At 55.1% G+C, this 16,611-nt stretch overlaps 1 protein-coding gene across 1 annotated transcript in view; it reads right to left on the bottom strand.

The window, feature by feature from the left end:
- The window catches only part of ABCC6 (ATP binding cassette subfamily C member 6), a 50,174-nt gene that overhangs the window by 18,983 nt on the left and 14,580 nt on the right, over positions 1-16,611 (bottom strand). The window contains exons 9-19 of the mRNA XM_069486885.1: positions 16,193-16,370; positions 14,290-14,451; positions 12,055-12,147; positions 11,591-11,794; positions 9,609-9,755; positions 8,802-8,889; positions 6,127-6,202; positions 4,141-4,267; positions 3,758-3,934; positions 1,193-1,360; positions 556-727 (exon numbers count right to left, since the gene is read on the bottom strand). Of these exons, the coding sequence (XP_069342986.1) occupies positions 556-727; positions 1,193-1,360; positions 3,758-3,934; positions 4,141-4,267; positions 6,127-6,202; positions 8,802-8,889; positions 9,609-9,755; positions 11,591-11,794; positions 12,055-12,147; positions 14,290-14,451; positions 16,193-16,370 (1,592 nt within the window). The remainder of the gene's footprint in view (positions 1-555; positions 728-1,192; positions 1,361-3,757; positions 3,935-4,140; positions 4,268-6,126; positions 6,203-8,801; positions 8,890-9,608; positions 9,756-11,590; positions 11,795-12,054; positions 12,148-14,289; positions 14,452-16,192; positions 16,371-16,611) is intronic.

Raw genomic sequence — 16,611 nt, 5'->3', positions numbered from 1 at the left:
ACAGGAGCACTGTGCTGATTAAACAAGTTAATGTACATGACGTGCCATTAGCTGTTACTTTTCGCTTCCCGTGGGTGAGCCTGATTGGCAACGTTACTTCCAGAAACTCGTACACCCAGCAGGCTGTTTGTTCTCTGCATATTCGAAGCCCTAACTAGCATGTTGCAGTCTTCTAGGCACCAAAGACCTTCTTGCTCAGTCTCTGTAGCAGCTGCGAGCATAGACTCTGGAGTTGAACTTGGGCAAATGATTTAACTCTTTTTGTCCCAGTTTCCTCATCTGTAAAATGGCAGCAATAACCGCACACACCTCATAGGGGTATCGTGAGAATCAAATGGAAGGACGTATGTTTACAGAAGCCCTTAGCACACACCCTGGTGTCACTGGCTCTTCTTGGGGAGAGGTGGCCTCTGGGGAGAGATGTCTGCTCCCAGGCATGGGCCTGCAGGGAGGCTGTGACCAGAACACTCCACTCATGCCAGGGGGACCCGTGGAGGCTTCTCCCCAAGGCTGGCAGGAGCCAGGCACAGGAAACTGGCAAAGCCCGGCCAGTACCTCCTTCTCTATCTCCCGGCTGTCTGGCTTGATCCAGAAGGCGCAGCAGGGCCCCCTCCCTGTGCAGAAGCTCCTGGTAGGAGCCCATCTCTGCGATGGCCCCATCTTCCAGCACCACGATCCAATTGGCCTGGGGCAGGACGTGGAGCGTGTGGGTCACAAGAATCCGTGTCTGGGCAGGGAAGGGGTGGAAGTCACAATCGTGCACATGGCCAGTCTCCTGGAGCTGGGGGCAGGGCAGTGTCCCTGAACTCAGAGTGGGGACAACTCCCTTCTTGTGCTCTGGTCCTCTTTCTTGAAAACAGAACATCCAAATACAGAAACAGAGGGGACTCCTTCAGCCTGTGGCTCGAAACAAGACGACCAGTAGTTCGTGTGAACCCGGCCAGTCATCTGAAGCAGGGCTGTAGTAGTTTAACCACAGACACAGGACAGAAACGACTGCTGCTGTAAGCCACTGAGATTTGAGGGGTGCTTGTTACGTAGCATCGTCACGGCAAAAGCTGACCGATGCTAAGAAGAAAATGGGACTCAAGCGGGGGTTGATGGTGACATACACTAACTTGGGTTAGGACTGGACTCGAAGGGTTTCCTCTGCCTTTGCCCTGTGCCTTCTGACACGTGTTCCCAAACTTACTGTCCCCTGGAGCAGCCCGCTGGGCCCGATGACCTGGTTGAAGACATGCCGGCTGACGTGAGCGTCCAGGGCCGCCAGGGGGTCGTCCAGCAGGTACACAGCAGCCTTCCTGTACACGGCCCGCGCCAGGCTCAGCCGCTGCTTCTGGCCCCCGGAGAGAGCCATGCCCTGTAGCCACAGAGGGGGACGGGGTCCTGCGTCTTCATCTGCTGGGGGAGGCTGGAGTGCCCGGGGCAGGTCAGGACGCCTCTGCCCCTCAGGGTGGGGTGCAGCTCGCTGTGCCTGTCCCCTGGGCCACTCCCAGCTTCAAACGCTCCCTCTCAACCCAACATCCCCACCCTGTGCCCGGCTCACTTCTCCCCTTTCTGGCCACGCTTCCTGGCGGAGTCGTCTACACTCCTCAGGCTACAGTCTACACTCTCCCCTCCTACTCACTTCTCCCCCCATGGAAGTCTGGCTTCTGTTCCCATTTCTCCAGAGTCATTTTCCCGTTGCCTAATCCCGTGGTAGCTTTCCAGTCCTTTTTTAAAAAATTTGATTTTTTAATTGTACATATGTGAGGGGGTGCATGTGATATTTTGATACCTGTATACAACGTATAATGATCAAATCAGGGTCACTGGAATATCCATCACCTCAAATGTTTACCTTTCGTGTTGGGAACATTACACTTCTTCACTTCTAGTTATTTTGAAATCTACAATCAATTAATAACTATAATTTTCCTTACCGTACTATTGAATACTAGAACTATTCCTTCTACCTAGTCCTTACTGCATTCATTCTTAAGTTCATTCATTCATGCGGCTAACAATGCCTGCGTGGCTACAACCTATCCACCAGGGTTCCAGGTTCTGGGGCAACGAATGGAACAGTTGCTGCTCTCCTGGGTGGGCCTTGCATGCTAAGGAGGGTGCGGTGGGAGACGGGAGTGTTAGGTGCTGGGAACAGTGATAAAGCAGGTGTGGGTGCAGGGTTGCTGCGTTGGGTCGTCAGGGAGGGTGACAGAAGTCAAGGATGAGCCGTGGGGACTCCAGGTGGCGGTGGTGGGGGCTTTCCAGCAGAGGGGACAGCAGGCGCAGAGGCCCTGAGGTGGGAGCGTGCTTTGGGGGGTTCAGGGAACATGGCAGAGACCCACGTTGCTGGAGCAAAGCAGGAAAGGGGAGCAAGACAGGAGACGGGGCAGAGACGACGGGGCAGAGAGACGACGGGGCCAGAGTGTGGGGGACGTTTCCAGGGATCGTCAGGACATGGGCTTTGACACTGAGGCAAATGGGCAGATCCCGGAGGGTTCCGAGCAGAGGAAGGATGTGATCGACCTGCGTCTGGCCAGAACCCCTGTGGCGGCCGCGCTGGGCTTAGACTACAGGGGCGAGGACAGAGACGAGGCCAGGAGGCTGCCGCGGTGGCGCGGGCAGAGCCGACAACAGACAGGACCAGGGATTCCAGGTCTGCTCCGAAGGTGGACCCAATAGGATTTGCCAACGGATGAGACGTGGGCGTAAGGGGGAAGGGACTGAGGAAGGCACCAAGGATTGGGATCCGAGCCTTGGGAAGGACGGCACTCCCGACACCTGGGAGGGGCAGGTTGCGGGACGAGGTGGTTCTGGGACATCAGACATTCAGAGCAGGGTGCGACACAGCTGGGCAGAGGCAGACGGAGCAGGCACCCCCTCCCTTCTTGAAACACTCTGCCTTGGCCCCCACGACACCCCGTCACCCCTCCTGGGCGCCCCTTCCCAGCCCACGCAGGGGGCTCCTGGAGACCCTCTCTGGGCGCTCTGTCTCCCCCCAGGAAACCTCACTCTCTCCCCGGACTTTGATCCCCACTTTTCCATCGACAATTCCCTAATCCAAAGTTCTGCAAACTCTTTCTGTGAAAGGCCAGATATACCGATTTCAGCCTTTCGGGCTATACGGTCTCTGTCACTACAGCTCAACTCTGACCTTTGACTGCAAAAGCAGCCACAGACAGCAGGTAGATGAATGGGTGTCGCTGTGTCCCAATAATACTTTATTTATAAAAACAAGCAGGGAGCTGGATTGGGCCTGTGGTTCACAGTCAGCCAACCCCTACCCCATACACAGCTCCAGGTGCGTATATCCTGCTCGTTGGACATCTTTGCCCAGACTCTTTGCTGAGGCTCAGAGAGGGGAAGCAATTTGACCACCGTCATCCAGCAAGGCAGGGCCGAGTAGGACAGGAGTCCGGGCCTCATTGCTCTCAGCGGTCAGAGAGCCCCTCACCCCCAATCCCTGCCACGATGCTCTGCCTCCCCCTTGGTCTCTGTTCTCAATAACTTAATATTTATTTATTGATCACCTACTATGCCTCTGACCCTTCTTCTCCCCAGCTTCCTTGACTCCCCCTGTGTCACTGTCATACTGCCCCGGGTCCCCCTGTGTCACCATCATACTGCCCCGGGTCTCCCCGTGTCACGATCATACTGCCCTGGGTCCCCCTGTGTCACCGTCGTACTGCCCACGGGTCATACCCACGGGTCGGGAGGCACATGGCCCCCAGCTGCAATGCCTCCCCGTCCCGAGAAGGCCCGAGCCGCTCACCTGCTCCCCGACCGAGGTGTGGACTCCCGCAGGGAAGCCGTCCACGTCTGGCCACAGGGCACAGGCCTCCAGCACGCGCTCCAGCCACACCGGCTCCAGCTCCTGCCCGAAGCACACGTTCTCCACCACGGATGCGTTCTGGACCCAGGCCTCCTGGGGCACGTAAGCCACGGGACCCTAAAACAAACTCTCTTTGGCCATAGGACGACGACGGGGACACAGGCAGGAGTGATGCTGAGAAGCAGTGGAGCTGGGCTCTTGGTGGGGGGCGGGAGGCGGAGACAGGGGCGGAAGTGAGCTTAGCTGGAAGGGGCGAGGAGGCTGCCGGGATGAGGAACTTTCAGGATGGGGACATCCTAGCAGACAGGTGGGGGCGGCCTCACCTTGATGCCCACGGATCCTTCCACCTTTGACAGCTCCCCGAGAAGGGCAGAGAGCAGGGAGGACTTCCCTGCCCCCACGGGACCAACAACAGCCAGCAGGCAGCCCTGGGGCACGGTGAGGTTTATCCTGGCAACCCGGGAGGGGAGACACGTCCCTGGTTAGGGCCCAGCCGCGTCTGTGCAGAAAGGGGGAGCCCCAGACAGAGCCAGGCGGTCCTGCTGTCCCCTCCTCTGGGCGGTCCCTCGAGGACTCGCGGGGCTTTTCTTCCCTCTCCCAGCCCTTGTCTGGCTATTGGAGCAGCTGCTACCCTGCCCACATCTGTGCGCGTGAATGCATGCATGCACATTTGCACACTCACACAAGCACGCACACCCACACATGCACACAGTATGTGCACGCATACACAAAGTACGCACACATGCATACGTGTGAACATGCACACCCACACATGCACACAGTATGTGCACGCATACACAAAGTACGCACACATGCATACGTGTGCACATGCACACCCACAATGTAGTATGTGCATGCATACAAAGCACACACACATGCATACGTGTGCACATGCACACCCACACATGCACACAGTATGTGCACGCATACATAAAGTACGCACACATGCATACGTGTGCACATGCACACCCACACATGCACAGTGCGTGCACGCATACAAAGTACGCACACGAGCACACATGCATACGTGTGCACATGCACACCCACATACATGTGCACATTGCAAATACACCTGCATGCCTGCACACTCATGTGCACACAGGCACACACAGTCAATTGTGGCCTGAGAGTTTAACCTGGACGACCTCCTGCCTCGCACTTGCAATGGCTTCCTCCCTGCCTTCCCGGCTTCTGCCGTCGCCCCAGCCCATCCTCCACCCAGTGGCAAGAGGGATCTGCTAAAACCCAGGTCAGACCATGAACTTCCCAGCTGAACCCTCCAGCATCACCATGTTACTCAGGGTCAAAGCCAACATCCAGCCTCCTGCTTGCCTTGGATCTCCCCTGTGTTTCTTGAACACAATATGCCAGTGGTTCTCAACCGGGGATGATTTTTGTCCCTCAGGGTTCATTTGGCAAAGTCTAGACATATTTTTGGTTGTCACAACTGGTAGGGGGTGCTCCTGGCACCTAGTGGGCAGAGACTAGGGGTCTTTCTAAACATCCTATACTGCATAGGGTGGCCCCACAACAAAGAATTTCAGCCCAAAATATCAACAGTGCTGAGGTTGGGAAACCTGAGTCTAGGCACACTCCTGCCTCAGGACCTTTGCACATGCTGTTCTCACTGCCTAGAAAGCTCTTGTCCCGATACCCGCAAGGCTCACGCCTTCATTATGATCTCAACTTGAGTGTCTCCCCTCCCCCCACTGGACAAACCATCACACTCTGTCCCCTTGCCGTGTTTCCCATTTGCGCCCCACCCCACATTCACAGTATCACCCCAAGAGAGCAGGGCCTTTGTCTGTCTTCTTCACTTTAACCCGGTGCTGAGCACAGGGCCTGGCACTCAGCGAGTGCTCGATAAATGCTATGAGTAAGTGAATGACATTTGATACGAAGACTGTCCAGGACATTTTCTTTCACTTCTTGGGAGTTTGGGGGCTGGCTGGGACTTTTGGCCACAAAGCCATAAAGTTGGGGGCTGGAGGTGACAGTGACCTTGGGACACAGGAGGCACAGAAGTGGTCACAGCTGATGGGGCCAGCCCAGGAAGGGCTGGGCCCTGAGATCCCTCTTGGCCAGCCCAGGAGCAGAGGCCTGTCTCCCTCCCTGTCCCCCAACCCCCAGGAGCTCTTGCTTCCCCAGGACTCTCTCCGCCAGGGCCAGTCCTGGCAACGTCCCTGGCAGAGCCCCAGCCCAACGCCCCCTCCAGCCCCGGGTGGAAACCTGCACCATCTCTCAGGCAGGAAGCCCCCGGCGTCTCCCCCTCGAATGGGAGAGCAGTCACCAGGAGGCTCGCTCTGTACCTGTGGAGGCAGGGAGGCCCTTCCCGGGACCAGACGAAGGTGCCATCGCGTACAGTGATGCAATCCTTCCCGGCGGCTGCAGGGCACAGGAGGCTGGTTACAGGGGACCCCCGCCTGGCTGGCCCTTCACCTGTGAGACCCTCCCCAGGCCCTGCCCCCCAGGGGCGACCGGAAATCTCTCCCACTGAACAAACTGTCCTGTGGCTCGTTGGCGGTGTCTGACCCTGCAGTGGTCCCATTCTCTCCATGTCCCCTTGATATAGAGATATATATATATGTAGATATAGATATATAGACATAGATATAGATATAGATATAGATATATATATATATATAATTCAGGGGGAAGCAAACCACGGCCCAGGGACTAAGTCCTGCCTGCTGTCTATTTTTATAAATAAAGTTTTATTGGAACACGGCCACACCCACCCATTTATATATTTGTGCTACAATGGCAGAGTTGGGCAGTTGGGACAGAGACTGTATGGCCCACAAGCCTAAAATATGTACAAGCTGGTCCTTCACTGAAATGGTAGACTTCTGATATGACTTATCATCCAGCCCAGGCCTTCAGAAAGTAAAGAGGGTGTTGTTAATTTCACGGGGCAACAGGAATAAACAGGCACGTGTGGTCTCCTTGCATCTCTGGATCTCAGATTTCATCTGTGCGATGAAGGAACAATCAGATTCGTGGTTCCTGATCCTGAATGCATATCTGGAATCCCCTGGACAGATTTTCAAAGCTCTCCACGGCTCAGCCCAAGTCAATTACATCGGAATCTCTCAGGGATGGGTCTGAGCAGCCGGTATATTTAAAGAGCTCCCCAGATGATTCCAAGAAGGAGTTAGACACCCACTGACTCTCTGTGTGGTCTCTAGGGAGGCTTGTTGGAAAATGCAGGATGCCCGGGTAAATCTGGATTTCAGATAAATAATAAACTTTTGTTAGTATAAGTATGCCCCCAATATTGCACAGGACGTACTTACATGAAAAAGTATTCACTTTATCTGAAATTCAAATTTATCTGAGCATCCTGTATTTTTATTTGACAATCTAGGTGCCTTACTCGGGGAATCATCCTCTCTTAATATCCTGAGCTGTGGCGATTTGCCTTGCCCTCTGTTTCCCCATCTGTAAAATGGGTGGATTGTAGAAGTTCCCACGTCATCGGGTTGTCATGAGGGTGAGACAAGTTCATTACTATACAGAGCACTATTCTACCCAGCTTTATTGAGGTATAACTGACAAATAAAAACTATATATATTCAAGCTATGCAACATGGTATTTGACAAATGTGTACACTGTGAAATGACTCCCACAGTCAAGAGAATTAACACATCCTTCGCCACAGTTAGTTACTACTTTGTGTGTCTGGGTGTGGCAAGGACACCTAGAGCCACTCCATACAGCGCACTTTGAACTGTCCTGGCGGGTGACACGGTGAGCGCCCACTCGACATTCCTGTCCCGTATTAATCTCACCGTCCCATACCTTTGGGGGGATGAGCTGGGACCTGGGAGAGTGTGAGGCTCTGGCCCCAGCAGGTGACCACGTGTGTCAAGCTGTGAATAAAACAACACCCAGGAGGGGGTCTCTGGCCGAGGATCACATGATCCCCCAGTGGTGACGATGGCTTGGTCGTCAGGGACCCCTGGCTGTCGATTAAGCAACTCCTGAAAGCCATGCGCTTCCCGTCCCTTGTGTAGCCCTCCGGACGGTCCTGCCAGAGGTGAGGCACCAGCCTGGAGGGAGGTGTTGCTTCCCAGGGCCACGCAGTTGGGAGTGATGATCCGGGATTCAAACCCAGAGCCTGGGTCTGAACCCCCGAATCACATCAGCTCCGGTGAACAAAGCTGTGCGCAGCTGAGAATGCACCAGAGCTCTGAGTAGTCTCCAGAATACCAACTTTGGGTTGCTTAAAGGCCTCTTTGCTAACTTCTGGGTTTTTCCCTAATAATAATTAAAATAATAACAAAAAATGCACTGAAGACTGACTTTGTGTGGAGCCCTGTTCTAAGTGCTGCACTTGAACGAACTCATCTGACCCTCACAGCAACCCTACGAAGTAGATGCTGTGATGACTGTCATGCCCATTTTGCAGACGGGAACATTGAGGCTCAGGGAGATCAATCACTTGCCAAGGTCACCCAGCTAAACAGTACTGGCGCTGGGATTTGGACCTGGGCAGTCCACCACGCAGGAGTTTTCCAGGTAAGCGGGTTGGCCAGATTCCTCATTAAAAGAAAGGAAGATGGTCTTCAGCTGGTGACGGGTCCCCTCCCCCTGCAGCAGTTAATGTCACTAGACCCACAGGCCTAGGGTGAAAAACACACGCAGCGGTGCGGGAAAGCCCAGCTAGCTTGAGCTTGGCGAGTCTGGACACACAGGTGCGTGCAACTCTGATGTTGTTTCCTAGCTTGACAAAAACGTTGCCACGCTTGTCACCCGAGACCTCCTGCAGGAGGGCAGAGACCTGGGCTGTCAGAGTGTTCACCGCTGTGTACCCAGAACGGCACACAGTAGGTGCTCAATGAGTGGTGCCCGGATGTCCGGCAGGGAGAACAGCGCCACCCACGATGCCTGTTTCCGAGTGACACGAAGGTGGCGCCATCTGCACGTGCCAGCCCCGCCGTCCTCCCATCCCCCACCCCCCCTCCGGAACTCAGCACTCACGGCACCCAGAGGGACTGGAGTCCACAGCACCAGGGTCAACTTCTTCCAGGCAGAGGAAGGCGGCCAGACGGTCAAAGGACACTCGGGCCTGGGGAACCGAAGCCGCAGGTCACCCAGCCAGAAGAGCCAAGGACGCCGCGGCACCAGCTTCCCGTCTACCAGGCTGTGCGCATTTGCAAGGCGCTACGACAAAGCTTTCTAGGCCAGGGGAGTCAGCGCACATCGGGGCGGTGACGCGGTGACACGATGGCGCTGGTGATCTCCCACCTCCCTGTTTCTCACGGCTACCTTGGAACCGCCTGCCATTCTGCAGATGAGACACGCACAGGGGGTGGTGGCTTTTCCAACAGCGCCATCAAGCGATTTCATGGAACAATTTCAAACCTTGTCCGCCCGGGGGCGCCGTCTGCGCGCCCAACCACCAAACTGCCTCGCTGCGCGAAGGGGCGGCGGCGACAGCGCAGGGGCTCAGCGGTGCGGCCGCTGCTCGCTTCCATCCTGCCACGGGGGGCGCAACGCGAAAGGGCTGTGCAGAGTGAGGGAGAGAAACCCAACTGCGCTGCTCGGAAAAGGGAACTGCTGGGCGGATGAGCCTGCGTGTTCCGAGGGGGGTCGCTGAGGTCCCCGCGCCGCCCCTGGACGAAGCCTGCTCCTTCCTGACGTCTGCCCACTAGACTCCCTGCCCTGCTTGTCCCTTCCAGTGCGCACATGGCCCTGTCTGCCTGTCTGTCCTCCTCCTCTGGGGACAGTCACCGCACCCCCCCGCCCCCCACCCGCAAGATGGCCCTGCCCCCCCGCCCGCCGCACCTGGACAACGGAGTGGACGGAGAAAGGCAGGAACGCCTGGGCCTTGTTGAGGATGTTGAAAACCGTGAGGGTCACAAAGGCTTTCTCTGTGTCCATGGCGTTCTCCTCGGCCACCAGAGTGTGCACGGCAAACACAACCAGCGCGACCTGGGGGGGACAGACACACGGGGTGACCATGAGAGGACAGAGCGTGGCTAGGGAGGTTCAGCAAGCCGTGGCGCCTCTGGGGGCCACATGGCCTGTCCACAGTGTCTACATGGGTTCCCCTCCCTATCCCCACTCAGCCCAGTCCCCTCCCAGGTCACGAGCCACACAGGCTGCCTCCAAATACACCAGCGCCTCGGTGGAGGGGGTGAGCCTGCAGCCCCACGGCTCCGGGCATTGCAAACTCTCGGTTCCAGGCATCGGGGACAGGGCAGCTCTTGGCCTTGGTACCATTTTTGTCCTTCTAGACACAGGTGGGACTTGTGACCCCAGGATCCCTTGGAAGATGACCTGGAAGTTGCAGGTGGCAGCACTTGACAGCTCCAGGCGTTAGTGGCATCTGTGGTTCTGTGTCACTAGGGGATGGCTCAGTTCCGGGTGTCGGTGGTGTTTTGGTTCTAGGTGTTACTCGATGGTGATATAATGGTCACTCAGTGTGAGGATTACTCAGTGTGACAGACACTGGTATGACGGTGACCCAGAGACCCTATCTGGGGAGTGAAGGAGCTGAGGAAATTTCACCCCAAAATATGACTCCTTGGTATCAAAAGTATTTGGAATTCAAGGTCCTTAGAGATCAACAGGCCCTTGGAAGGGGCTTTCTCTCTATCTGCATAACCAGACGGACCCACCAACAGCACAATCCACTTCCCTTCCCTCCCTGTTAACTCACTATATTGCAGGAAGGAAAATCAAGGATGCAAAGGCCGTGGCCCAGATATTTTACATACCTGTCTCTGAAGGTTCATTTAACTTGCAAAGAGAATCATTTACAAGTCAATCTGTTGCCCCAGCCACTCGTCCTCCCTAGCAACCACTTACTGTCCCTAAACACAATGACCTGAACTGCTCACCTCCCCCTCCCCGCTAAAAGGAGGTATAGAAGTATCTGGATCCCACTGGGATGTCGGGTAATCACTCTGTGATTCTCCCCCTGCACACGGTAAATAAACCTCTTCCTCTCGTTAATCCGCCTTCATCGCGAGTTGATCTTCCAGTGAACTTTCAGGGCAAAGGGGAAGCGTCCCCTCGGCCCTCCTGGTTCCAGGCAATGGTGCTTGTGGTTCTCAGTGTCGGTTCTGTAGGTGACGTCCCCTGTGGTTCCAGATCCCCATGCAAATGGCTGTACCATCCCACGGTGGCATGTAATGCCTGGAACCCTAGTGCTGTTGCTACCTGCAACTTCAGAGTCCTCTTCCACGGGACCCTGGGATGCCAGTCCCACCCTGGTCTGTCTACGACACCTCTGCATGTAAGGCCAGCGTGTCACCAGCTGTGAACGTCTCACGAGGAGTTTAGATTTCACCTGGGAAGCCGTGGTGAGTCACTGCAGATCGCAGGGGCATGGCTCAAGTCAAAGCTGTGCTTTGGAAAGGTTAACCTGGCAGCGATCTTTGGAATAAATTAGAGAATTACAGGACAAGCACCACACCCAGAGAAACGGTGGCTGCAGACACTGATGGCCGGTGTCAGGGACACACACAGACTTGGGATGCTATGTCTGCAGCTTCCTGCACCCGTAACCTCCTCTCCACGTCGGTACTGGCAGCAGTTCCAGATGCCTGGAACTCTAAGAGAATGACAGGCCTTCTCAGCCACGGCCACCTTCAGGGGAAGGAGCTGAGTGGTTGGCTCACGCAGAGGATGACAGGGCACCCAAGAGAACAGGCGCAGGACAGGGACGTTTTGAGGGATGGGGCGGTGGGATCTGGGGCTCCCTTGCCTCACCCCCCCACTCGCTCCCCAGTCGTGCTCTGCATAGAGCCCAGTGACATCACCAGAAACGTGGACACTTGGAAGGACACCAGAGACATGCAGAAGAGGAGGCCAGAGGTCTTCAAAGCGCGCAGCTCCCGGCCCCGGATGTGCAGGACCCTCTCCAGGAAGGCTTCCTCCCAGCCATGGGACTTGACGGTCCTCGCGTTCCTGAGGATGGAGCCGGTGAGCCGGGCCCGCGAGTCCTTCTGCCTCATTTGCTCTTCCTGGGACATGGGAGGGAGGAAAAGGGACGAAGATTGGGACAGTCTGGACTTCTCCCCTGCAACCCCAACAGCCACCCTTCAGCAAGTCCTGCTGATTCTCTCGCCAAGCCGTGTCCCCCACCTGTCTGCTTCCCTGCACCTCTGCCCCTCAGCCCTGCTCTGGCCCTGTCACCGCGCTTGGGCCACCGCAGGAGTCCCCCCACCCTCTGGGCTCCCTCCCGTCTTCCTGCCTGGCCTGTCCCTTCCTCCAAAGGCCAAACCTGGTGGTGGTTCCTCTTCTTGGTGATGAAGAAGTTCAGAGGGAGGAGGCTCAGGAAGACAGCGATGGCGGTGAGGGCGGAGGGGCCCAGGAGCTGGGGACAGAGAGCACAGGATGTCTGAGACCTCCAGGAGCCCAGCTGCAGACCGCAGGGATCTGGTCAGACTGGGGTCCTAGGCCGGGGATGTCAGGGACTCTGACAAGAGAGGCCGCCTGGCCGCGGGGGCCGGAACTTAGGAGAATGTGGTCTGTAGACAGAGACATCGGCTGAGAAAGGTCCTCTAACTCAGGCAGGGAAAGGACCCCTCCCACAATGGGGACGGGGCGTCATGCTCAAGACAGGTCATGTATATAGAAAGCTGGGACAAGGGGGTGTTCCTGGCCACCATGGTGAAGCCGAGACCTCTGGAATCGGGACCTGGGTTCAAATCCTGGCTCTGACACTTGCTAGTGTGGCCTTGGGCAAGTCACGTACCCTCCCTAAGCTGCAGTTTCCTTGTCTGTAAAATGGCAAGAGAGTCATTCCCGTCACCTATTATGATTAATTATCCTAGTCTTCATTTCGCCCCTCAAGAGGACTGCCAGACTTAGCAAATAATCAGACGGGAAACTCTGTTAAATCTGAATTTCACAGTAGGATGCGACGTGCTTACACTAAGAAATTATTTGGTTTATCTGAAATTCATATTTAACTGGGCAGCCTGTGTTTTGTCTGGCCCCCCCCTGCTTTGCGACTTCGGGACAGCTAAGCTCCTTCTCTCGCGGTTTCTGTATCTGGGAAGTGTGGAGGTGGGGGTAGAACGAATGGTTTTTAAGTTGCTGTGATGTCCTGAGATTCCTTCAGAAGTCACGTGGACCCATTCTCTAGACAAGCCCCACCCCATCTCCAGTCTACTTGGCCTCAGTTTCCCCTCTCGTTCCCTTAGGAACACTAGTTTCTAATCTCAGGCAGAACCTGCCAGTTTATTTATGTGGCAATGGCGCCACCCGGTGGCTCAGCGGAGAAATGCCGAGAAGGCGAACACCAGCCCACTGAAAAGGCTGGAAAAACAAACACCCAAAGAAATGGGAACAGAAGGTTCAACTCTCCCTGGCAAAAAAAATAGTATAAACCATCGATGGTAGAAACTGCAATGTCCACCCCCCCACCCAGGATTTCATGATGATGTCGGGCACTGTCTGCCAAGAGGCAGGAGAAGTGCATGGGCAAAGTGACGTGGTGAATTATCTGCAGGTATCTTGCTGGTGCAGACACTGTTCTAAGTGCTTCCCATGTGTCAACTCAATTAAGACCTCAGCACTAGAGTCATGCACACCATCATGAAATCCTGGGGGGGGGGTGTGGACACTGGAGTTTCTACCGTTGCTGGTTTATACCATTTTTTTTGCCAGAGAGAGTTGAACCTTCTGTTCCCATCTCTTTGAGCGTTTTTTCCAGCCTTTGCAACGGGCTGGTGTTTGCCTTCTCGGCACTTCTCCGCTGAGCCACCGGGTGGCGCCATTGCCACATAAATAAACTGGCAGGTTCTGCCTGAGATTAGAAACTAGTGTTCCTAAGGGGCCGAGAGGGGAAACTGAGGCCTGTAGACTGGAGATGGGGTGGGGCTTGTCTAGAGAATGGGTCCACGTGACTTCTCCTGCTATCATGGTCATTTTGAAGATGAGGAAATGCTACACAGAGAGGGCAAGTCCTTCGTACAAGGTTTTACAACTAGTAAGTAGTAAAAAGCGGGATTTGAATCTAGGCAGTGCCCACACAGTCTGTGATTTTAATAAAAAAAAAGAAAATCCTACGCCACAAAGTGAAATGAAGGAAGTCAGAAAAAGTCCCGGTTTTTTTGCTTTTTGTCTGATGGCTACTTTATACTTTTTGAACACTGAGTAGCAATTTTTCCCCCTGAAATTTTTTCCTTCTGTTTCGTTGTTCCTGCTGGTGGTGGTGGTGGTGTTGCCCCCGTGTCAATGGTAACTTTAAAGCATGATTTATCTAGTACTCGGGGCCCTGACAACACACCGGGGGAAGTATCATCCTCCTCATTTTACAGAGTAGGAAACTGAGGCCCAGACAGGATGAGCTTCTTGCCCAAGGTCAAGTGAAGACCACGGTGCCCTAAGACACTTCCCATCACACCAGCCCAGGGTGTGCAGATGGAGACAGGACTGTGGAGGGGGAGGGGAGGAAGAGGAGGCAGACGATGCATCTCAAATCCCGTCTTCCTTCGCCCTCCCAGCGCACCTGCCAGAGGTAGACGAAGCAGACCACGATCCAGATGACAGGCAGCCACAGCCCGTTGAGGTAGACGACGCTCTCGGTCACCCGCTGCACGTCCACGGATACCAGGTTGACCACGTCGCCCACTGCGCTGGCCTTTCTGGAACCGCTGGACAGAGCCAAGACCTAGGCAGGGCCGGAGGAAGGAGACCCAAAGTGGAGGGATGGACAGCGAGGCAGCCGCCCTTGGAGCCTCAGTTTACCCATCTGTGCAGTGGGTTAGTAAAATCTCCTAAGCCAACCTCTCAGGCTGTTGTGAGAACCCAAGGAATTGACGAAAGTGAAAAATACGCTGGAATCCCTAAAGCACTGGAACAGTAAGAATTAACAACACACGAAAACACCCGATTAGTGATAATGGTGGTCACCCGCTAAGCGCTAACTGCGTTCTGTGCTCACTGCAACCGTAGGAAGCAGGCGCTACCGTATCCCATTCAATCTAAAAAGCTATGGATCAAACACGATTTTTGGATCACTAAGGAAAATATCATTCCTAATTAAAGATATGTAAGATGCACACTGATTTCAGAAGTGTTAAAATGTGAAAAAAAAAAATAGACCAGAATCAATAAAATGTACAATTACTCATCCCATTTTACAGCTAAGGAAACTGAGGCACAGAGAAGTTGAACAACTTGCCCAAGGCCAGAGGGCTTGTAAGCGCCTACAGCAGGGATGGAATCCAGGATGACTAAGGCATGACAGGGACATTTCACGTGCTCTCTAACACCAACCTGCTTCTCTGGAGGCCTCAAATCTGCCCTAACCCTGGGGTCACAGTGGACCCCTTCCAGCCTGTGGAAGGCTAAGTTCTGCATGTAATCCTCTCTCTGCTGAGTGTGTGATGGAGTGAAGGAGTGAGCCAGGAATGACTGGCTCAGTTAGCAAATCTTTAAAGAGCACCTACTGTGTGCTTCTCACTGAGCTGGGTACTGAGAAATACCCATGAGCAATGGAGACGGGGGTTTGCACTTTTGAGAGACTCAAGTCAGATGGGGAACCCAACTCAATACAAATCCGTATAATTCATTCCTTAACGGCAGTTATAAGCGCCATGAAGGAGCAGCTCAGAGGGTAGAGAGGACGGCCCTGACCTCAACGGAAGATCAAAGGTGGCCTCCCTCGGGGGTGGGGGGCAGAGCAATGCTGTCGTCAGGAGGTCTTCCTCTCGGGCTCAAGGAAACATCTGGCCTCTCAAGACTGGACAGGGCACACCGAGCCCTGGTGTGCTCGGGCGACACGAGCCTGAGACACAGCACTCCGGCAGCGTGGCATCGGGAGCCGTCCTAATAAGCCATCCAGGAGCTTCCTCTCCAAGGTGAGTGCTCAGGTACGACCATGCTACAGTTTCTCTTGCAGCAGCAGTCTACGGGCTTAGCTTCCGCGTCCCCGAGGGGACCAGGAGTCACTGCATTGCGGGTCAGGGGTCATTTTTACCGCAAGCAGTGTTGCCTGGCAACACACCTTTGTCCAGTCTCCACACGGCAGGGAGTTAACCCTTTATCCTCATGGCGGAACGAGTGGAGGCTAATTAGATGAGGGGGTGGGAAGGGTGTCCAGTCAGTGGGAACAAGGACAGAAGCCCTGGGGTGGGAGGGGGCCTGGCGTGTTTGACCAACTGCAAGGAGACCTGTGTGGCTGCAAGAGGGTGAACACAGGAGGAGGAAACAGTGTGTGATGTGATCAGGTTGGAGAGGTTCCAGGGTCAGATCACACAGGGTCTTACAGGAATAACGAAGGAGGTGAGAATGCAGTGTGAGCAAGTGAGTTAGAACGCAGTGCGTCCTGGGCCACTGATACTATCACTCCCAGCCCAGTGACGCTCCCCCCTTGGCTGGGAAGGCCCGCGCCTCCCCCAGGGGCCCACCTTTCTGTACAGCAGGCCCGTGAGGGCCGTCCGCAGCCGCATCTGCAGCACCTTCAGCCGGTACATGTGCTGCTGCTCGAACAGCGTCTGCAGGCAGGCCGAGAGGAACATCAGCACCGCCAGGACACAGCCCTTCCAGGCTGCGGGCTCGGGAGCACCCATGAACTCCAGAAAAAGGCTTGTGGGGAGGGAGCGAGAAGGGACAGCCAGTGAGAGGAGGTGCCCAGGTGTCGCCTTTGCCCGGTCAGGTGCGGAGGATCAGTCGGTGTGGTTGACTTTTTTGCAAAAACAGCCACAGTCATTTCCCCCCGTGTTCACATTCCCTTTTACTGTAACTTTGAAGCTCCCCCGATCAAGAGGTGGAACTTTTGTCCCCACCTGTCACGGGCTGAATTGTGTCCCTACAAAATCCACATGTT

The sequence above is a fragment of the Eulemur rufifrons genome, chromosome 14 (genome assembly GCF_041146395.1).
Source record: "Eulemur rufifrons isolate Redbay chromosome 14, OSU_ERuf_1, whole genome shotgun sequence".
NCBI classification, from domain to species: Eukaryota; Metazoa; Chordata; class Mammalia; order Primates; family Lemuridae; genus Eulemur; species Eulemur rufifrons.
This window is presented reverse-complemented; position numbering and strand designations above follow the sequence as displayed.